This window comes from Apodemus sylvaticus, chromosome 6, assembly GCF_947179515.1.
Source record: "Apodemus sylvaticus chromosome 6, mApoSyl1.1, whole genome shotgun sequence".
NCBI classification, from domain to species: domain Eukaryota; kingdom Metazoa; phylum Chordata; class Mammalia; order Rodentia; family Muridae; genus Apodemus; species Apodemus sylvaticus.
The window spans coordinates 20,066,929-20,090,513 of record NC_067477.1 but is presented as its reverse complement, the minus strand read 5'-3'; the positions used below and the strand labels follow the sequence as shown (position 1 = coordinate 20,090,513).

Below are 23,585 nucleotides of genomic sequence, written 5' to 3'. Positions count from 1 at the left end.
GGTGTAGCTTATCCTCACAGAGAAATGTGGATTGTCTGTAAAAAGGACTCAAGTCCTTCCATGCAGGGTGCCGGGTGGCAGGAATCAGCTACAAAGCTAAGTGTTGAAGATCCCGCTTATACAAAATGCCCAGTCCAGTTTGAGTCCACGTGGATGGAGGTCAGACCCAGGGTGGCCAGGGGCTGGAGTGGGAGGAATAGGGATTGAGTGCTCACGGGAGCAAGGGGAGGAAAATGTTTTGGAATTGGATAGAGGTGTGTGTACAGGACACTGGGTGTGTGACTGTTGCTACTAAATTGTTCACTTTAGGAGATGGACAGATGGGACTGGTTACTCTTACGGAGGACTTGGACTCAGCTGCCAGCATCCTCATGGGATCTGATGACCTCTTCTGACCTCTCTGCAGGTACAGCATTAATACAGTGCACAGACATATGACATGCATGCAGGCCAAACACTCATATGCATACAAAAAATTAAATCTTTAAAAAAGCTATTTAAAATAGCTAATTTTACACATGTGGATTTTTGTCTCAATTTAAAAAGCACAGAAAATGCTGGATGGGGTGGTGCGAATCCCAGTATTTGGGGCAGGAGCAATCTGATTTACATAGAGAGTTCCAGGCCGGCCAGGGCTACAATGTGAGACCCTATCTCAAAACAAGACAACTGTACAACTTGACACGAGCTAGAGTCACTGGAGAGGAGGGAGGCTCAACTGAGCATGTGCCTCCATAAGACTGGGCTGCAGGCCAGCCTGTAGGGCAAGTTCATAATTAGTGACTGATGGGGGTCATTGTGCATGGTGCCACTCCCAGGCTGACAGTGCTGGGTTTTCTAAGACAGCAGGCTGAAAAAGCCTCGAGGAGCAAGCCAGTCAACAGCACCCCTCCCTGCTTCTGCCTCAGCTCCTGCCTCAGCTTCCTGTCCCAACTTCCTTTCAAAATGAACTGTGATGTGGAAGGATAAACCAAATAGCCCCTTTCCTCCCCAGGTCATCCTGGTCATGGTGTTGCATTGCGGCAATAGTAACCCTAACTAGGACAACAACCAAATAAAAAAGCGCTGGTCATTAATTAATAAAGAGATCTTAGACTCGTGCTGAGCAGGGACAGACACACGGGCCCACCTATGTCCTGCTGCTCAGGCTGTCCCCACAGCTTGGAGAACAACAGGGCCCCTCCATCTGAAACCCTGGTATCCAGTGCCTGACCTAGGGAAAGCATTTCCTGGGGTGGAGGTGAGGGGACAGCCACCATCTGGCTGCACTCAGCCATGCCTGAGCTTCCTGGTCACTTGGGTCAGTGGCTTGGCCCAGCCCAGAGTCCCAAACCAAATCAGAGACCAGTCTTGGCCTTCCTGTATCCACTGTGTGGCCCCGATCCGTCACGTGGGCCTCCTAGACCTTGTTTTTCCACCCCAGTGAATAAGCTAATAAAAATACCCAGGCCACGAGGCTCGGGTAAGGAAGGACTACCGAGCGGATATCTGAGGCTCATGGCGCAGTGCCTGGGAGCGAGGCAGCGGTGGCCACGGCCTGTTACAGAGCCCGTGACAACACTGCTTATAAAAATGCTTTCTTAGCTCAGCTAAAGAATCTCAGAGATCCTTCTGAAGTCATTTGATTATCCAAAATCAAACGGCGGCCTAGGACTAGACAAAGGCCCGGCGATGGCCTGGTGGAGCCACGCCAGCTGAGCTGTGAGTTCTGGGTGAGGAGGGAGAGTTGAGCTGGTGCTCCTACGGATAGACCCGGTGACCGTCACCCTCTATCGCAGAGGACACTAATGGCGATACAGTTGTATCTATCAGACACAGACATTCCTAGTGACTCTTGAGAGATGAAGAAACTGAGGCTTGGGTAGGTCAGACCACAGGCAGTCCCAAGAGAATTCTGCTTCCCCACGATGGCAGTGCTGGGGATAGATAATAGGTGTCTGTCTGTCTGTCTGCCTGCCTGCCTGTCTGTGAATGACACTGAGCCTATGCTCAATAATCCCTTGAACTGACTCTCAATGGTGAAAGATGTTCACCATCTAAAAGCTAAGGGAGAAGCGAGGCCTGTTTTCAAAGCCATCGTCCGGGCATGAGGTGGGCCTTCAAGGTCATCGGGTGTCTCTGCATGGCGCTCATTGGGGCAGGAGGGTGATGAGTGGGGCTTGCTATGGCCACTGGCTCCTGGGAATAGAATCGACTTTCAGTTCAGCTTGAAGGTGTCCTGGAGGGTGACATCCCTGAGGCAAAGGCTGTGCATGCCGTTCTGCATCACAAGATGGCGGCCCTGAGGGTTCAGTGCAGTGAGTGGAAATCTGGGGTACTCGCAAGCCGCAGGTGTGGGGAGGGACCTTGTGGTGTAGTGGACTCTCTCCATTCCTCAGAAGAAGAAGAAGCGAGCCAATAGGCAATGATTCAAGAAGGAGACTTCCCAGCCCTTAAAGCATGCTTCTGGCACTGGCTGAGAATAGTCCTAGTGGCCAGCAGTCCTGTTCTATGCAAGGACACCACTAAGGACAGCCTCTCAGGAAGCCTGTGGAAGGCCATCCCCCTCTGCCACCACGATGAGCTGACGTCTCGGGGGCCTAGTAGAAGGGAGCAGGGTGCCAGTGATTCTGACATGTGGAGGAGAGAGCCTTCCCACCTACAAGGCTCTGCGTATATTTCTCAGTGTGCACAGCCCGCTCTGAGTCGGCTTGAGATGTGCTGGTCTGGGCAGATGAGGTGGCTCAGTGTGACTGTCCTGAGAGCTGAGTTCCATCTACAGAACACACACACAGGTGGGGTGGGGTGGGAAGAACCCCCAACTCCACAGTGGTCCTCTGACTTCCACACGTGCGCACACACACGCACACATGTGCACCCAAACACACAGCAGTAAAAAGTTAAAGGAAGTCTGATGGTTCGAGGCTTCCATATTTGTTCTAGGGGTCGGTGACATTAATCAATACTCTAAAGGACAGCCTTATCTTTCCAGGTCCCGTCAAAGCCACACTTTATTTCTTGGCACACAGTTGCATCTTCAAAGGAAACACAAATAAGGAGTTGCCAAGCTGTGGCACACACCTTTAATCCCAGCACTCAGGAGGCAGAGGCAGGTGGATCTGTGACTCTGAGGTCAGGCAGAGCTATACAAGAAAGGAACTGATGGGTTACTGAGGTCAGAGGTTAGGCACCCGAGGCCAGGCCAGGGGCCTGGAACCAGGTTAGGTACAAGCCTCTGGAAGCTTCTGCCATTGAGTACATCCAGGAGAGGAAGAAGGACCCACCCAGAGCTCCCAGAACACGTGACTCCCCCATGGAAAGCAGGAAGCCGGAAGTCAGACTTCTGTGGGGAACAGAAGGCTGTAGCCTAGGCACTTTCTGTCACGATCAAGGAAGGACATTTCTAGAAGACTCAACTTTGCAATCAGATAGGTGAGGATAATCTCTGCTTGCCTCTGTGTCAACTCGGTTGGTGACATCTCCAGGCTGGTTGTCCTTTCTGTAAAGCCAACAAGCACCCCCACTAAGCCTGACACACTGCTGCTCCAGCCATGACGGCAGGAGGGAGGCTGCTACAGGGGCAAGCTGACCTGCTGTAAGCGGTCCTCACTTTGTCCTCAGTGCTCCCTTCCCAGACACACACACAACCGCGATGCCCACTGATATATGGTTGTATGGGCCCTTCGTGTGGGGTCAAGGGACCTTTTTGCTATCTTTGGCCTGTTAAGACAGCTCAGCTGGGGACTCCTTGACAGGCTGCCATGGATGAGAGACATACCTCAGTAAGGACCGATGAAGACTCTGGCTTTGACACGTTGTGGCTGTTGAAGAAGATGGACTCACGATCTGAAAAAAACAGAAGTCACAGGGTGAATCAGATCAGGAGACAGCAATGCCAACAGCAGGGGGCAGCACCACCCTAGTCACGCTCTGGGTGGCTCAGCCCTGGGTTCTTGGGAGCTAGGCCCCACAGCTGCACGGCATATGGATGTGTGTCCATCAGGACTCCGGTCTCAACTTGTCCTCCCACATAAAAATGAATGGTTTACTGGGATACCCTCGCTATCATCTCACGGCACCGGATATGAGTTTCCTTAGCATCTAAGGCTGGGTGGGCCATACGTATGCATAGGAGGCTGGGAAGAGGAGGGCAACAGAGTGAGACACTGTGCACCCAGACATTGAAGGTCTGCAGTGTCCCGAGAGAAGAAGCCTTCTAAAAGCCATCTGGTCCAGGTACCCCCAGTCAAGTGGCCACTCATGTGAACTTAACAAAGGTTCCCAACTACTTAATAGGAACCCAAGCAAGGCCTCCACAGGCTTACCCGGGAAAGCCTTGCAACATCCCAGTCTCCCCCACACCACACGTCCGATCTGCTGCTGCCCCCCAGTCCCCCAGCCCGGCTGGACACCAGAGAGGCAGCTCGGTCCCAGGAATGTGATGGTGCACTCATTGATTCCCGTCGTACAGACGTCCTTGAGGTGTAAGCCAGGATTGCTCTGGGAAGATGTAAGCTCAGCTGCAGTTCGCAATGTTCTCAAGCACTTGGAAGCATGGACGCGCCAGGGCAAGAATCACACAACCCCAAGCCCAGGGGCTGAGCTCTGGCCATTACCCCCTCACAGCCCCACTCCCACCAAGAACAGCACAGGGCCAATCTGGGCTGGAAGCCCCCCAAGGGATCCTGACAACCCTTGCTCAAATTCTTGCAAAAGAGGTGTCACGGACCCCACCCTGCAGGACGTGGTGATCATCCCTGGGACCCAGGCCCCCAAGCACTAGGACAGGTTGACCACTGGCTGAGGGCATGTGTGCCAGGGCTCAGGTGCCTGTTGCGGCTGCCATGACCCCCGGCAGCTCCACGACTCTACGGCGCCATAAAAATCATGCACAAGGAAGTGATTCAGGCAGAGCCAAGCAGGCAGGCGCTGAAGTACCTGGCATCCTTCCCGCTAGTGGGGCACAGAGGCCCCTGGCCACCCCGGTGTGCCCGACAGTCCTCCCGCTGCTCCGACCAGAGCCAGTCCAGACAGGGGGCATGAGAGATGGTCCTGGGGAGGAGCCTGGGAAAAATAAACACCCTGCGGGACTTGTGTCAAGCACGCCCACTGTCCCTGCTCTCGGGCACAAGTGAACCTTCAGGCATGCGGGCAGAGCCTCACAGGCCCGAGGCCAGACCAGGGCTGCGTCACTTAGGATGGTTCTCTGGCCTTCTATAGGTGCTGCCCATCTTCTTCTCCTGGAGCCTCCTGAACTTTGGGTACCTCCCACCCAAGTCTCTACAGGTCCCCAAGAGCAAAGGCAGAAAGAGCAGAGCAGGCCTGAGGTGTGAGGACAGGCTCAAGGAGTCCAGGAGGCCTGTAGACGCCTGCACGAAGCGCACAGAGGCACTTGGCAGCACCAAAGATGTGTGATGTCGGTTTCACTGGACAGGTCAGGTCCTTAACAGCTTTGTATGGACTGATCAAATGTACAGATACCTCAAAGGGAAACTGCCCTCTACTCTGACTGCTACTGCTGGGCTGGGGCCCACGAGGCAGGAGATGTCCCTGGCTAAGGATCCTCTGCACAACCAGGATGCAGGGGGGCAGCTTCCAGCCGTGCCTGTCATCACGAGACTGAGGGGAGTTGAGATGGTCAGAGGTGTCTAGCCCCAGCAAAGAGTCCTGGCGCCTGATTCCTTAGGAAGCTCTGAGAAGCTGGTTCTGCTGACACATGGGTGGGGCCTGGGCCTTACTCTCTACCGTAGCAGCAAGGTTCCTGTGCCCAGGAGCACTGAGAGTTTGGGAGCCCAGCCATTGACTGCTCTGGGACTCCAAACACTTAGCACAGGGGCCGTCTTAAACTTCCAATAAGAGTGGGCGGCCAAGGCGACGGTCACCAGGTGGTTTTGCTCTCAGGGAGAGAAAACAGACTAGAAGGGAGGGTGAATGATCAGACTGGCTCAGACATCTCGACAATGCAGGCTATGACCCTGCTGCTTGCAGCCTTTATGTTGGGTCTCCCGTCTTTCCCCATGTTGTATGCCAGCATCCTGTCACTGAATCCTGACTCTGCAGAGGTGCCTGGCCTTTCTCACAGGGCTCTCAGCCTCAACCTGGTGTCCTAGCACTTGCCCACGTCCCCTGATGCTCTCGTCTCCAATAAAACTGGTCCTCCAGTTATGTCTTCCCCATATGTTGCTATCCCTCACGGGAACACACATTGCTAATGAGCCTGCCTGCCTGGCTCCTGGCTGGCCCTCTAGCATGCCACCCAGGTGAGTCTAAGGCATGTTTAATAAAAGCAGCAACATATGGCTTTAGGCGTCCTGGAATCAGCGCAGTAAACTACAGACTGTAAGCCAGGTTACCTGCATCTGCAGTCTTCTTGGAGTGTACAGAGCATGGCCCCACCCACTCATTTGCATACCTCAGTCACTCACTCAAACACACACACACACACACACACACACACCTGCAATAGCATCAAAGGACTGGGACAATCCTGGAGATGCTTATTATCCTTTCAAATAAATAAGAGGCACCATTCTTTTACGCACCCTTCGGACCTGGAGGGAGAGCGGAGTAGAGTCCTTACATAAAGCTAGGAGCCCAAGGCAATGTGGCTTCAGGGTCAAGGCACAGGATGAAAGAGAAACTGGAAGAAGACGCTGACCACCACCTAGAACTGTGGCTCTCAACCCTCCTAATGCTGTGACCCTTTAATTTTTCATGCCCTGAGGACCTCAACCATAACATTATTTTCACTGCTACTTCCTAACTGTAACTTTACTACTGTTATGAATCATAATTTAAATATCTGATATGCAAGATATCTGATATGCAAGATATCTGATATACAGCCGCCAGGTTGAGAACACTGACCTAGAGTGTGAACCAAAGGCAGACAACGTGAGCACATACATTCCCTAGGGGCTGGCACAAACCAATGCTGCCTCTCTTAGTAAACTCCTTGGGTTCCAGTCCAGGTACCTGTAAGGGATCATGGGCTATATAAGTCACACATTTGGCTTTGGATCTTGACATGCAAAGGACAGAAATGCACATGAGAATCAGAGAAAAATGGAAGCTATGGAGTGAAAGGGTCCTTCTCTATCTACATCCCTAGTCCAGAACAACCCCAAGCCAGGAGACTATCTCCCAAGGTGCATACGGGAAGCTGAGGGTCCTGCAAAACGGAGGGGCGGGGGCTGCAAGGTTGAGTGGGCTCTGGAAAGAATCCTCAAAGACCCCTTCCCAACCAGCCAGGAGAAAGGGCTGTTGCAGCCTGGGCTCTTCTTGAAAGGCTAAGAACCTGCAGGCTGAAGCTGGAACCTGCCACTTCCGGATCAGACAGGTCCACTCAAGGTCGCTCTGATCCCCAGCCCACCTCCGAATTTTATGCTTCAGGGCACTTCATGGCCTAGAAACAGTCACAAGAGAAGACACTTTGACGGGCTCTAGCCTTTATCATTCCCAGCTCCCGGCGCCAAGGCGGAAACTGGCCTCGTGCTTTACAACCAGGAAGAAAGGGGGAAGCAGGGAACAAACACACTTTTGTGGGAGTGAGGAAGGAGATCAGAGCCACATTTCATTCAGAGATGAAATGATCTGGGTAAGAAAGGAAAGGGAGTGTCATAAGCAAGACAAGACTGTCTGTCTCCCCTGCCTCCCTCTGTGTGTGTGTGTGTGTGTGTTGCTGGGGATGAAACCTGGACCCTTTCATGCAATATTCTCTTTTAAGCAATATTTTACTGCTATACACACCTCCACCTAACTTAACTGACTACACTTTTCATAGGTTCAATGGGTGTATTTCTAAAATCAGGCAAATAAATGTTTTGTAAAAACCTTAATATCCTGTGTCCCACAGCCTGCAAGAATATCTCTTGGTAACACGTGCAACACACCTGTCTATCACTGCCCTCGCTGTATGGTCTCAGCTGGGACCTGTGTTGGGATGGGACTGTCCCAAACCACCTGGTCTCAGTGAGGGAAGAAGGTTCAGAGCAGACAGTGGAAGGAGCTGTAACAAGCCCTGAAGGGACGACGGAAGGAAGTCCTGGCAGCAGAGCCTTCTGGGCCTTGAGGAAGGCTGCTGCCTGCTCAGCTGGAGCTGGCTGACGCTTAGGAGAGCTCTTTCCTCTCAGGCAGAAACAAGCCTCACGGGGGAATCTAGAATCCAAGAAACCCGCAAGGAGACTGAGCCATGCCGTTTCTAAAGGCATTGCTGTGACCCACAAACTTCTGGAACTTGCCCAAGAGGGGCCTTCAGGACTGCTAGAGCACTGTTTTAAGCAGCTCCAGGGTCAGCACATCTTTAACCGGCCCCACACAGCTGCTGTCTAGGAGAGATGGAAGACTGAGCCTGAGACGGAGGGATCTTCCAGAGTCCAAGGCTGATCACAGAGAGCCTTCTCCGAGACCCTCGTGGACAAGAAGTCATGCAAACACCTTTACCACGTGACATCTGAGGGCCCATCAGTTCAGGGGAGGTTCACTGAGGCTGGATGGGGGTGTGTATGTATGAGTGATTATGCCCACTGGGATGTGCCTGAGGCCCTCCACAGGGAGCTCTGTGACTAAGTAGCTACTGCCTGCTAAGGAAGCCCTGACACACCTTGACAGCTGCGGAAGCTGTCCCTTTGGCAAACCAGACATGCTAGGTGTCCTGTCTGGTTTTGTGTCAACTTGACACAGGCTGGAGTTAGCACAGAGAAAGGAGCTTCAGTTGGGGAAGTGCCTCCATGAGATCCAACTGTGGGGCATTTTCTCAATTAGTGATCAAGGAGGGGGCCCACTGTGGGTGGTGCCATCCCTGGGCTGGTAGTCCTGGTTCTATAAGAAAGCAGGCTGAGCAAGCCAGGGGAAGCAAGCCAGTAAGAAACATCCCTCCATGGCCTCTGCATCAGCTCCTGCTTCCTGACCTGCTTGAGTTCCAGTCCTGACTTCCTTTGGTGATGAACAGCAATATGGAGATATAAGCTAAATAAACCCTTTCCTCCCTAACTTGCTTCTTGGTCATGAGTTTGTGCAGGAATAGAAACCCTGACTAAGACACTAGGCAAGAGCAAGGGCGGCCTGCAGTGCGGTCAGCAGTCATCTCCCTCCTTCACGTCCCACACCCAGCTGGCCACACCCACTCTGGCATACTCCTCCTGGGTACCATCACTGGGTGGGCCAAGGGACCTTCCTGGGGATAAGAAGCTTCTAGAAATTTCCTGAGGGATGGAGTCCCACAGTGCCTATGGCACAGGGTCTCTCGATGGCTTTTCAGGTCCTTTTTTAAATCTATCTACTGTATACTATACAACTCTTTCAACCCATGTCATCTTTCCCTAATGCAGAAATGACAAGGAATAGCAGGAGATGGACATTGGGTATCCATTTCAGCTCTGCCCCAGGGTTTGGCACAGAGTGACAAAATCAGGAGTAGTGGATTACCTGATGTGCCCGCAGAGAAGTTCTTGAGTGAGGGTCTCTGGACCACTGTGTAGGACTCGCCCACCACGAACACCTTGTACAGTACAGCATTGTGGTTGATGAAGTTCTGGACCACACAGGGAGGCTGGATGGCATTCAGGCCCTCTTGGTTGAACACAATGGCCATCTGGGGAAACAAAGGCCAAAGGCTGAGTCAGAGTCCGTCAACTTCCAATCTTCAACACAGTGGCTTGTCACCTTCCCCGGCAAGCCCACCATGACCTCTCCCTGACCCTTGGAGCTGGTGTCCAAGATGTCGGGGGAGTGCATCCTCCAAGGAGGATGGGAAAGACTCCCCTGAGGAGTCCGAGCTGCTCTCCAGAGAGCCCTCTAGTACCGTCAGGGGTCAGGGACAATGGGTGTCTCTTTGAGGGCTCCCGAAAAATTTCAAGGCAGAGCAAGCGGGGAAGTGTGCAGGAACCCCTGTGAACTTATAGCTGTGCTGTTCGAGTCAGGAAACCTCGAATCCACTGGGTCTGCCACATAAGGAAGAGCAGACTGTGAACCCCAGGGCTCCTGAGAGCATCGGTCACTGTAATTCTGTGAGACGGGGGCCCCCTAGGTTGGGTGTTAGCTACTCATGGCTTATAACACCTGGAGGCTCTTCCACAAAGACCCAAAGGGGAAAAGACAGGAAGCAGATGATACGGCCAGAAGCAGGCCTTTGGTCAGAGTCGCCTCTTGTTATAACTTTACTAGGGATCTGGAGAGATGGCTCAGTGGTTAAGAGCACTGACTGCTCTTCCACAGGTCCTGAGTTCAAATCCCAGCAACCACATGGTGGCTCACAAACATCTGTAATGGAATCTGATGCCCTCTTCTGGAGTGTCTGAAAACAGCTACAGGGTACTTACATACAATAAATAAACAAATCTTCAAAAGAAACAAAACTTTACTAAAAGCACTAGGTACCCAGGTGCTATCCTTACCGTGCCTGAGATGGGCACACTGCCATACCTTTACAGATAAAGAAACTGAGGCTTGGGCTGGAGAGATGGCTCAGTGGTTAAGAGCACTGACTGCTCTTCTAAAGGTCCTGAGTTCAAATCCCAGCAACCACATGGAGGCTCACAACCATTCGTAACAAGATTTGATGTCCTCTTCTGGTGTGTCTGAAGACAGCTACAGTGTACTTACATATAATAATAAATAAATCTTTAAAAAAAGAAAAAAGAAAAAAAAAAAAAGAAACTGAGGCTCCACATGCTTCAGTGAGCAATCTACGGGAGAGCAGGCTGGGTTGGAATTGGGTCTGCCTGGCACTTGGCATGCCCTATCACAGTCACATGATACTCAACCAACCTGAATACAACTTTGTCCTAGCCTCAACTCCTCTAGGGACCAACGTGTTGAAGGAGGCTCTGATGGGGCTGAGTGTGGTAGAGAGGACAGCTGGGTCCTTTCTACTCCGTCATAAGCTGTGGTGTGGAGTCTGGCATGACCAGCCCTGAGGATGATGGGACCAGGGGTTGCGCCAGCTTACCTGAAGTAACGGCTTGAGCAACGTCACTTACTACATAGCGAGGAGAGAGCCCAGGCACATTCTGGGGCCACTAAGCAGGGCTAATGGGCCTGGAAAGATGGCCACCTGACCAACTGTCACCCTCATGTCAGCCACCACAGAACCACAGTGTGCCTGAAGCCCACGGGCAGGACAGAAGCCAGAATCCAAGCCACGTGGGAACACCAGTATGTGCTGGGGTGGGAGTGAGGTGTCAACAGATGCCCTCTCAACCTTTTTACTAAAACAAGGCAACTGTGTGGGAAGCAGCGGAGAACACAGATGCTGTAGACCTGACAGGCGGAGGCCCTGGTGCTAGGAAACACTACCCAGCACAGGCCGGCCAAGCAATGTCTTCAAGCAATGTCTACTAGCAAGTGTAGAAAGATGGGACTTTGATAAGTTGTGGGTAGTGTAGCTTCTGTAAATGGGAAGGGAGGAGGGAGGAAGGGAGGACTGACTACCCTGTGGAGCTCCTGTGTGTGCCCTGGGTTCCAGGTCCATAGAAACAAACGGATCAGTGAGGGCTCAGGGTAGAGCTGAGAAAGGCAGAGGCACGAACTGCCAGGCTGGGATGCACACAGGACCCCATGAGAAGCCCCTCTTTGCAGCCTCATTTCCACCCTCAGCGCTCTCGATGTTTCTGGATACCCCTGAAAGATAGGAGGCACTTGTTCCCCACCCCGCCCACTCCATAGAAGATATTCTCTGAAGTGACCAACTCTGCCTTCCCTTGCCTCTGTCCTTCAGACCTCCGAGTGTAACACTCCAATGGGGCGCACACTGCAGGCTGTGAACCAGGAGAACACGTGGTGCTGGGACAGCAACAGAGGATGTGTGCGCGCACGTGTGTGTGTGTGTGTGTGTGTGTGTGTGTGTGTGTGTGTCTGCACATACCTGAGAGCCAGATGGCCTCCCTGGGGGGTATGTGTGACGACCTTGCCTAGGGTTTGACTGTCAGTGACTCAACAGTGTCCCAATCTGAATCCCTAAATCCCATCCTTGGAGCAGCTGTTCCTACAACAGTGAATCTAACAATCACTGTGAGACAGGCGCTGTGGCAAGCTACACAGTAACTCCCTCGCCCCATAACTGTCAAATCCCCAATGATAAAATGTGGGCAGATGCTCAGAGAGGCATAGTACCTGGAGGTGCATGTCAGGTCACACATAGCACTGGCAGAAGTGCTGGCTGTGTGCTCTCCCAAGGCTGGGTTCCCCTCTGCCACAGAGGAGTTACACGGTGGTGACAGGGAACAGCGCTGTGGCTGCTCTAGAGCCTGCCTGCTCACTCATGAAACACACCTCGCTCAGGGTGTGTGTGTGTGTGTGTGTGTGTGTGTGTGTGCTGCAGCGGGGAACCCAAGCCGCCAGGGTACCCCCACACGGCTCCCCGGTACCCCCACACGGCTCCCCGGTACCCCCACACGGCTCCCGGGTACCCCCACACGGCTCCCGGGTACCCCTACATGGCTCCTGACATGAGCAGACAGCTGTCCTTGCAGCTGATGATGACTTCCCATGGCAGGGCCACCCCCTGGCACAGCCTGTCCCCTGAGTTCTGACACTGTTTATAGACATTTCCCCGTAAACATCTGCCAGGAGATGAGAATGACCTAGATCTGGAAAAAGTCATGGGCTTCCATTTTTAGTCTTCTCTCGGGGAACACTTCTGCCAGTAGGGTTATCAGGAGGGCTTTCCCCATAGGGCTACTAAGGTCACCCTTGAGAAGGTGGGGCCTTGCTAAGAACACTACAGGGACCGAAGGGTCCTCTGCATAGCCACTGCCCCCTTGCCTCTAAGTCCTTACATGCTTACTGTCCCCATGCATGGCCTCAAAGCGTCTCTCCAGACACTCTGTGCTGGTATTGGGCCAAGACTCCTTAACACTAAGGTACACTGGGCACCCCTGTGGAAGGAAGGGTCTCAGCACACTGGAGGTGTGGACTCCATCCTCAGATCTCATCTGAACCAGCAGGGCTGAGACATTCCTCTCACATGCCTCTTTGGGAGTCCAGCCAGCACCTATCACCAACGGACCCAAGGCCAGAATACCAAGGACACATCAGTCTGGTGTGATTTCTCTTGACTCTGCTACAAACTGCATACGTGTGTCTACCAAACACATACATGGAGGCCCTTATGTCTGTGGGATAGCATTGATAGGTGTAAGGCTTGGGATGAGGTCTCGAGGATGGGCCTCTCGTGAGAGTGTACTACCTCTCTCAGACACGCAAAGCGAGACGTGTGGATGCGCCAAGAGGGTGGCCCAGGGTATGCTATTACCAGAAGCAGCTTGCAGCCCTGAGCTGCAAGAAGCTCTCTGTGTGTGCTCAGCTGGCAGCCTGCATGGCATCCCGGGCAGACCGAGCCGGGCTCCAAGGTGGGGGCAGGCAGCCTTAAGAGTAGGGACAGGAAGTTGGCTGAAGTGGGAGACAGGACAGAGCCATGGCAGTTCTGCTGAGCTACACCACAAGGTGTGTCTACTCAGAGCAGGGCAGCGAACAGCAGAGCAGCAGCGGGAGTGGCTCTGGCAACAGAACTTAGCAGGGGCCCAGAGAGAGCGATGGGCAGACATAGGGATGATGCGCAGACAGAACAGTCTTCCACTCACCTCATGAGAGTTGGTGCCATGAGCAACCCTGGTTTTGCAAACTATGGGAGAGAGAGAGAGAGGCAGAGAGGGGTTAGTGGGCTTGGTAACCACATGGCCAGACAAGGGGACTGGGACCCACTGGACAGGAGCCCCTCCCACCCACATCTTGGCAGGCCCAGGCTTGCGTAGGTATTGATATCGGGTGAGACCAGGGCCTTTCAGGGTTGTGAGGAACTCTCAAAAAGCACACAGGACCGGTGGGAGCTAAGGAACAGACAGTCGCTGATGTTGAACTACTGTCTGTCCTCAGAATGACACAGACAGACTCCTCCAGGCCAGGTAGGAAGAGTTCCTTCAGCCCACCCTGCAAGGACCCTCTCAAGGTATGGGTAGAGGTGGGACGCAGGGCTGTACACTCTTCATGGCCTCCAGGGCCTTCAATTGCGTCAAGCAAGCTCAGATCTACAGGGACCTGTAAGGACTGCCCCCTCCCGCAGTTGCGATGTTCACCCCGGAGCCCACAGTGTACATACTGAAGGGGAAGGCCAGGCCGTTCTGCTCCAGCAGCCTCATGGTGTCGTCCCCACACAGGCTCGTGAGCTCCATGAAGGGCGGCGAGCAGATCCTGTCATCTAGGGCAGAGGATGTTGGGTCAGCGCACGGGCCACAGCCACCCTCTACACATACCCCACAGCTCCCAACTCCACAGCCCTGTGTGCATGCGTGTACAATAAGTCCGGCACGGTTGTTCACATTTTCCATGACTGTTTCCGTCAATATAAAATTCCTGCTGTTTTGGTTGTGAGCCTAGCCTTTAACGGCTGAACCATGTCTCTAGCCCTCTGTCAGCATAAAATTCTCATACGCTAACTGGAAAATGTGAGGTGTACTGAAAACCCCCACGGTTTTACAGCTGTAATTACTAAATTCTTAGTCTTTGAGTCTATGTTTACACAAAGAGACCTATCTAATAGGATGCCTCTTTGTACACTGAAAATTAACCCAACATACCGCTGTCACCTCCTTAACTCAGTACCCTCCACCCCCAGGTCCACTCCAGGCCCACTCCCAATCTGTATCTTGGTTTCGTGACAACCACAATGTCATGTGGTTAGATCCGTTGCACCACGCTATGGCACCCCACACGTCCCCTAGAGTCTGCAGAGTCACCCTCTAATCTCTCACAGAGGCATCAGGCTCCCACCTCAGCCTCCTAATCTCTATGCCCTCCCTCTCTACACAGGCTGCAGGCCTGCTCCATCCACTGGGTCAGAAGGTGTGACTGTCTCCTCTGGTGCTCGCCAGGGGATCCTTTCTTCTTATAAAATATAGCTGACTGTGGTGGTGCACGCCTTAAGACCCAGTCCCTGGGAGGCAGAGACAGGCAGATCTGAGTTTGAGGCCAGCCTGGTCTACAAAGTGAGTTCTAGGACAGCCATGGCTACACTGAAAAACCATGTGTATTTGGTATGGGTCATGCATACGCCGTGGTGCATGTGTGCGGGTCAGAGGACATCTTGCCAGAGTTAGTTCTCTCCTTCCACCACACGGGTTCTGGGGATTGAACTCAGATCTTTGGGCTTGGTGGCAGGCACCTTTTCCTGCTGAGCCATCTCACTGCCCTCCCCACCATGGGTTCTAACACTGATGAATATGGGGCAAAGCCACGGAAGTCGTCTTGCTCTACACATACTTCCTGATACTTCTGTTGCTAAACAAGGTCAGGACAAAGCAGATTCTTGGTGGGAAAACAAATATATTTTTAATCCCTAATGATTATTTATTGTTGCTTCTTGTCATAGTCCCCATTGCTGAAATGACTGTGTGCTCCCAGGAGGTGAGACCACCCTGTACTGGGCACGGACACCTGCAAAGGCTGAGTGTTAGTGGGGCAGGGACAGCCTGCTACCCACAGACTTGGAAACCAAGGGCAGAGTAAGCCGGCAAATGCTATAGTCTCATGAGCACATTAAATCTAGATCCAGTCTCGCCTTCCTCATGGAAGGCTACAAACACAAGAGAACACGTTAAGAACACGTAATCTCCCTTCTCAGCTCATTTTCCTTAGGCCAAGTCCAAACTCCAAGTAGGCACAATAGTTTGGGGGTGCAGTTCCTTGGGGACCCTGGGAGGGGTCACGTGCCTTTGCCCTCAACCTGCGGCACCCAGCGCCTGGTTGTGCAGGCCCAACAGATGCTAAATCGGGGTGGGGGGTTGGGAGGGGTGGGTCCTACTGCACAGCTGTAAGTAAGCCTTTATTCAAATGAGGCCTGGGTCTGCATTCCGCCCTGAGTCAGAGGCCTGGCAGGTGACCTGCAGGACTTCCTTCCACAGTTGTCTGTGGAGGGGGGATTCAGACTGTACGAGAGGCCTTGTGCTACAGACTGCACCTCCTGCAGCCAGGGAGTGTGGTGCTCACACCTGAATATCCTGGAGGAGGCAGCAGAGAGAGAGCAGTTGCCTTGTCTCTGACCTAGCAGCAGTCCAGTCACACCTCTGACCCAGGGTTTGACCCACCCTCCTCTTTCAGGAAGACCCAAGCTGCTGGGATCCTACAAGGCCATGTCCTGAAACGGTGATCAGATTTCCTCACTAGACTTTTCAGTTTGGAGACAAACATGACCTGAGTTTGGCTTCTGAGATCTCAGGTCTTTCCGGCTGTGGCCCGGTCAGGATTTCATACAGCGCCTCGGATTACGGCAACATCTCAATACACTCTTAGTTCTGTGCCAGACAGTCCCACATAGTTGCTTACCCTCACACTGCCCCCCAAGGAAGGAAGCATCCCCGTCACCCAATTTACACACGGAGGAGGAAACAACCGCAAGAGAGGTGAAGCTCTCTGTGCAGCGCCCTACAGCAGGCATGCTGTGCAGCCGGGGAGTCACCAGGCAGCCTGACTCAGTCAGGACTGCGCTTCTGACCACAGCTGCCTCAGTAGCAGTATCCTTGAGGAGGATGGCTGACTCTGACACTCACAACTGAACAAAAATGCAGAGAGATCGCGTTGGTGGGATACTCAGCTACAAATGGGACACTGACATCACCCCCAGTCCCCAGACCATTGAGGATGAACAGGGAGGATGACTGTCGAAGCCAGAGGCTGGGAGGACTGAGGTAAACTTCTGGACATGACAGACCGCTGCACTCATGGACTCGATGCAGCTGTGGGTGCCTGAACAAGGCTTGCATGAGATCAAACCAGTCAACACGCAAGCCTGGAGCAGCGTCGGACTCACAAGAAGCAGCCCTTAACGGAGGAGTGCCGGCAGCAGACCAGACGGCTGCCTTCTGGGGGAGGAAATACCAGGGGTGGCCAAGAGTCGGTCAACATGTCGGTGACTGACCCCACACCCACATATGCAGCAAACCCAGAACTCTGAGTTATTTTAAAAGAGAGAGGTGTGGCGTGGAGCCAGGGTGGGACAGGTGGATGGGGTGCATCAGTGGGGAGTCAAGAGAGGGGGAGGGAACGGATATGATCAAAACGTGTTGTAAGAAATCTCAAAAAATTAATCAAAGGATTAATTTTTTAAATTGAAGTATCCATTGAGAGCCCAGTCCAGGGTGTCCTGAACAGCATGATCCCCCAACTCTGTGGCAAGCCTCCCAAGAGAGCTGTGCATTCGTGTGTGCGTGCATGCGTGCGTGTATAAACCACCAAGACAACTCTCCCCGTCCCAGAACTCCTCACCAATGCAGACCCACAGCTGCATCACCTATAGTTATCCACTGTCCAAAACATGTAAGTGTCCATTCCAGAGGGGAGCAATTCCTACGTTTTAAATTGTGTGCCCTCCCGAGGCACTGGCATTTCTGGCCGTCCACTGCAGTGGGGTCTGAAACTTGAACTATACCTGTGCCCAGCACCCATGCTGCACACAGTCAGGAGCTTATTGGGTTATCAGATCGGCTGTTGTGTCCTAAAACACGTTTCTTACTTAAAACAGGTCCAGAGTGGAAGACCAGGGATACTTTGGGGGTGAGCTGGTATACACCTACCTGTCTTCAGGAACCTAAGGCAGGAGGATTGGCAGGTCAAGGCTACCTGGGCTACATGGTAAAACCCTAACTTAAGAAAGGGAGGGGGGAAGGGGTAGCAGGCGCCTGAGATGACTCGGTGTCCTGCCAAGAAGTCCGGTTCCCATGAGCTGTCTTCTGACCTCCAGTATACACTGTGGCATGTGTGCATGCCCCCACGCACATACATCCACACCCATGCAGTATTTTAAAAGGGTCAATGGCTATTAGATTGTAGTCTGTTGTTTTAATTATTCTAATAACTACACAATTATGATTTACCCATCACTATACATAACTTAAATTAAATTTTTTTAATATAAATTAAATTTTTGTGGTAATGAGGACTGAACCTGGGGACTCACAGATGCTTAGTACTCTGCCAATGAGCTATGCATCGCTAGGCTCTTATGTTAGAATTCACTGTAGGCATGTGTGAGGGGGGAAAACCACAGTGAGGCAGCATCCAGTACTGTCTGAGGTTTCAACCATCTATCTCCTGGGGAGTTAGAATGTGTCTTCCATGGATCAGGGGCGGGGTGGCTGGATAGGCAACAGAAGGTGAAAACCAGGCCAGCCTCGCACCAAATGTTTATAAAAAACATCTGAGGGCTAGAGAGATGGTCTGGGAAAGGCACGGACCGCCCTTGAGGAGGGCCAGGGCTCAGTTCCCAGTATGCACATAGTAGCTCACAACCATTTGCAACTCCAGTTCCAGGCGAGCCGATGCCTCTTCTGACCTCCACAGGCCCCAGGCGTGCATGTGGTACAGCCTTCATGGTAAACATATCAATAAGCAAGATGCAGAAGGGGTCTCTTTACCTTGCACTGAGCCTGCGGTGGGAGCAGAAAAGGATGGGAGCCCGTCTCTGCCCAGAGGTGCTGGGGAAGAGCACAGATACCTGCAGAGAACAGGCGGCACTGGATAGACAGACCAGTGTGCCTTCCAACTCTCCAGTGTGCAAGAGAGGCTGGAGAGTAAGAGGGGCCAACACCCTGAACTGCAGACCTCTGGCTGCCTGTCCTATGCCTAACCTAGGGAGGGGACACTAGGACCTCAGTGCCCTGCTCTGACTCCTGTCGCCAGAGTCATTCCAGTATACCTGTGAAATCACGGTGGACTAGAAACCATCACTGTTCGCATTTTGGGTTCATCCACCACCAGCAAAAGGATTGCCTCTATTAGATTTGAGAGCCTGGGATACGAGGAAGATAAGCAGAGGTCAGATACTCGTGAGGCCTGGAAGGAAACAAAGCACCCTAGGGGACCGCTGACGTGTCTGAGGTGGGGTGTACCCATGACTGGCAGGAGGGAGTCATGACTGACTATGGTCAGTCAGCAGGTGAACACAGACCCACCTTGCTGAGAGGGATGGGGGATGGGATGAAGCCCTGCAGCCTCAGGGCAGGAGCTCCCACTGGCCAGGGCCTCAGTTCCCAAAGCTGCCTGAGGAGAGCATCAGCAGGGCTCCTGCAGCTCAGCCATGGGAAGCACAGGGTGGCCTCACCAGGAGGAACAGGATAGAGGAATTTTGGGTAGGCCTGGGCTGGGAGCCGGAGAGGCTATTTCTGGCTCTTGGAGGAAGGGTACTGTTGTTGATTTATCTGTCGTCTTATTTTTGGATGGGAGTTGGGTTAGGAGGCTTTTTTTGGTTAGGTGGTGGGTTGTCTTCCTCCGGGGCTGAAACACCAGCCCTGAGAGACTCCGAGCCTCCCAGCTTCCCACTCTTCTACTTCACAACTGACAGCACGAGGCTGGGACCTCACGCGGGAATGACCGATGGCGCCCGGGCCACACGCTGCGTCCCGTGCACTCTGCAGGTAACCACAGAGCAGAAGCTGAACCTTTGAAAAGGGACTGAGTAAGCTAATCTGGGTTGTTAGGAGTGTGGCCCGCAGCCAGAGCTCAGCTGAGGGGACACACGAGGGGACACACGGAGGAGCAGACGTATTATGAGTGACGGCCATTCACTGGTCCATGCCCAGCTCTCACTGGCTTTCCTCAGTAGATTTCCGTTCTCATCTTCACCGTTTATTTTTTAACAAATTAATTTCCCGTTTTCTTCCCTGTTTTTACTGAAGACGCACACTCCATTTCCTGTGACCTCATATCCCTGGTTGCTTGACTGCTGAAACCCCCAGCCCCACCCCAACATGTGGTGACTGTTCTCCTCCACAGCCAGCTTCCAGGACGCTCCTACACACAGCTCTTACTTGTGGTGAATTGCTTCCACAGGTTGAGTTCCCAGGAGTGAGGTTTAGGGGTGTCTACAGGGATGGTCATTTCTTCGGTTCTTCCACACTGTGTCTCCAAAGGATGGAATTACTACACTGTAGCACCAACAATGAACGACCATGTCTTCCCAACCCTAGCTGCCCCCCTACCCCACAGGGGTCAGGGTGAGGAGTGTGGTGAGGAGTCCCAGGCCTCCCTCTCAAGGATCGCTCACCAGGCCTGACGCAGGTGAGGCTGGGACAGAGGCCTCAGGCATGACAGACTACTATGAGCCAAGTCCTAGACCTGTGCCGGGACTGGTCAGGTGTCCTTCTGGAGCCTGAGTCCTGCTTAGTAGTCTGGAGTGACAATACATATCCAGAGGTGACAGCACAGCTGAAGGAAGAGGAAATATGCTGTGACATGGGTGACAGGAAGCCAACCACTCTAGGGTAGCAGGCAGAGCCTAGTGGTCTGTCCTCATCTTTCTCCAGAGTGCGGAGAAGGGACACTAGGTTCCTAGGCGGGGAGAGAGCCAGCAGTTCCTAGTCCCAGTCGCCAGAACGCCCAGCCTACTCCCAGGAGAGACAGGCTGCCAAGGTGCGGTGGCTCAGGCTAGAACTACATGTTCAGGGAGTCACTTCTAATTATACCCTGGAGACCAGGGAGGGCTCCACGGGAGGCCACATGTGACCAGGCCTAGTGACCACGTAGGTTCTGGTCTGTACAAATTCTGCAGGCCCAGTCGGAGCTGGATAACTTCCCAGACTCCCCAGAGCTTGGGCTTCACAGGTGCAGAGGTGAGCCCAGGCCACCCAGGTCTGCATCCCAGCTCCGCCCCTCATCAACTCATTTGAAACTTTACTTCTCTGTGCCTCAGTTTCTCTACAATGAGGTCAAGACAAAAACAGTACCTGCTTCCCTCCCCAACGTGGAGAGAACTTAAGTTTATGTTATGAATTTAAGTTATGAAAGAATTTAAATTACAAAAGGGACACAGATTCACCTCTGGCCGTCTTTGCTTTAAATCCTTTCTGTTTTTGGTAAGAGATAAACTGTTAAAGGCATGGAACCTATTCTACTGCCTGGTTTGGAGGGCCTGTGGCGTCAGTGGGAGCTGAAGAGGTGTCCTGGCTAAAGTCCTGATAAGAGCATACCAAGAATTGGTTGTAGTATCATTATCATGTATGTATGTATGTTTGTGTGTGTGTGTGTGTTGTGCCCACATGCATACAATGGTGTGTGGGGTGGGGGAGGGTCAGTCATTGTGCCTTCCTCAAACACTTTCCACCTTATCTTTTTGAGACAGGGTTTCTCTTGAACCTGAAATTCACCAATTCAATTAGACTGACTCGCCAGCAGTCTCCAGGGATCCATCAGTCTCTACTGCCTTCCCCCAGCACTGGAGTTAAGGCTCCACACTGTTGTATGTGCTTTGATGTGAGTGCTTGGGGTCTGAACTTGGGTCCTCATGCCTGTGGAGAACACTGAGCCACCTCTCTAGCCCTGGCTGTTCTGTCACTGTTGTCAGCCTGGGCAGCTGCAGGTCAGCCATTGGCAGGGGGGAGCCATGCTGGAGATGACCAGCAGAGAAGATCAAATGCTGACCACGCACCACAGAGCAGGCCCGGGCACGAGCTCAGCAGGGACATCTTCGTAGCTCAGGGCCAGGACAGTGTGGAGAAGCCATCTCTGGGAAAAAGATCCCCCAGAGTAAAATGTGACAGTGGTGACAAGCATTATCTGAGGCCCCAGAGCCAATCCTGTCACTGCCACCCGTGCCTCTAGCCAGGTCGCCACACACGTCTCTTATTTGGTCTCCCTCATCTGCAGATGGGACAAGTATACCACCTCTTGGTCTGCTGAAGGGATATAGGGAGGCTACACTCATGCAGGACGTTTTGTAAAGTTCAAGAAGGCAATCTAGCCCTGTTCCAGTGTGATAGCACCCTCTGGAGGGCACCTGGAATGCCCCAGTCTCAGCTCACCCACACGGTGTCATCTAAGCCTGCTCTCCTAGGACGAGACAAGGCAACCACGGTGGTCCCGGCACTGGGACTGCATCCCAGCTGCTCCTAGGTGTTCCTGGAATTCACGACCAGGAAATTACTCCCCCAGCCTGTCACCCATGACTGTCTTCCCTCCCCAGCGTTCTACCTCAAACCTGTGCTGCCTGGCATCTCACAAGTCTCAGCACTGCCTTGCTGCCCTAGGTTTCCATCGCTGGAGACCTCAGCTCACTCCTCAAGCTCTACCAACACCGAAGTAGCTCACACGAAAGGGCCGTGTGGAAGCCCTCAATCCTCTCAGCTCGGGGCCATAGAAGAGAGGGTCTCTGTAATGAGGTACCCAGGTAAAACGAGGTCATCAGGGTTGACTCTGGTCCAAAAGAGCTGGTGTCCTTGTGAGAGGCGTTCAGAGCTGAGCCTGGTGGCACAAGCCTACAATCCAGCTACTCGGGGGGTTAAGGCGGAGGGATTACAAGCTCAACAGACCCTGCCTGAAAATATAAGAAAGTGCTGAGGTGCCAAATGACAGGAGCACATGCTAGCTTGAGAACTATTTACTATCCATGAAGTCGCCGTAAGTCCTAAGAGGGCAGCTGACTGGGGTTGTCTGGAGCCAGTAGGGGATGAAGGGAACATTCCACAGTGGCCACAGCTGGTACCCTGCTCCCTAGGGATTCAGAGCCCCTGAAGCCCCCCCATCCCATCACCCTCCCTACAGACAGCCATATGCCAACTTGGCCCCCTGGCTACAGGTAAGGCGTTGTGGGAGGAGGCTACTGCCACCGAGGGCACAGGACCAGAGGGACTAAGAAGCATGCAGGTGTGGGGCGGACATGGCCTGAGGAACACACTAGAGTCGGTCTCCTGAGAGGTTTCCTCCAGACCAGGCTGGTGACCTGTCTCTGTTTCCTGGAGCCAACCAGCTATTTCCACCCGGAATGTTCAGAGTCCAGGAGTGAAGGAGCCAGACACAGGCTGGGACAGGGCCAGACATTCCTGAACCCTGACCAGCTGCTGTAAAAGTGGATTAGCTCAGTGGCAGCTGTCCCCACTGATTTACAGCCCCTCCAGACCCTAGCGGGGCTCCCCCGACTCTCAGGCTCAACTCCCAAACTGCGGCAGCCCCTGGGTTTCCAAGACACATAAAACAGAAGGCACGAAGCGGAGCGCTCTCTCCACAGGATGCACCCAGGAAGCAGAGATGTTAGCTTGGCCCCAACACAAAGGCGATGCTCACACTTTTTAAAAACAGTTTCCTCCATTCCAAGGGGATTCTAAATAGTCAATAAGAAAAGCAATAAAAACGTTTTTCTCAACCCAAGAGAGGGTAAGCCCTATGGAGGATTCATCTGAGCAGAAATACAAATGGCCGAGAAGCACAGTAAGAGATGCTGGACCTGTCTAATCACAGTGTCAAGGTGAGCTGGGTGTCCTTTCCCCAACACAGGGCTGTTGTGATTACATATAAACTGTTCAAGGGTAATGCAGCAAGATCTGCCGTACCGTGAGCATGCTTGGAATCTTTAAGCAAGAAATCCCACCTCTGGGGAAAAACTTTGCATAGAAATATACATAAACACAGTTTAAACAACTACAGCAACAAAACAAAAACAAAAACAAAACAATATCAAAACAAACTTCCTCCCAAATCCAAACAAAACCAAATAACACCATGCACCCAAATAATCAAGAAAATGATGACAGACTGGTTCAAATATTGAATATGATACCGTTATCAGACAAGGCAGGTCCACCCTCCCCCGATTTTGTGCCTGACTCAGACACAGGGCGACAGATACG

General features: G+C 52.8%; 1 protein-coding gene across 6 annotated transcripts in view; it reads right to left on the bottom strand.

Moving 5' to 3' along the window:
• Itpk1 (inositol-tetrakisphosphate 1-kinase) overlaps positions 1–23,585 on the bottom strand; it is a 135,563-nt gene that overhangs the window by 7,645 nt on the left and 104,333 nt on the right. For all 6 annotated transcript variants that reach the window (XM_052185199.1, XM_052185204.1, XM_052185203.1 and 3 more), the window contains 4 exons: positions 14,075–14,173; positions 13,560–13,600; positions 9,406–9,571; positions 3,758–3,825 (listed from right to left, as the gene is read on the bottom strand). In XM_052185199.1, the coding sequence (XP_052041159.1) occupies positions 3,758–3,825; positions 9,406–9,571; positions 13,560–13,600; positions 14,075–14,173 (374 nt within the window). The remainder of the gene's footprint in view (positions 1–3,757; positions 3,826–9,405; positions 9,572–13,559; positions 13,601–14,074; positions 14,174–23,585) is intronic.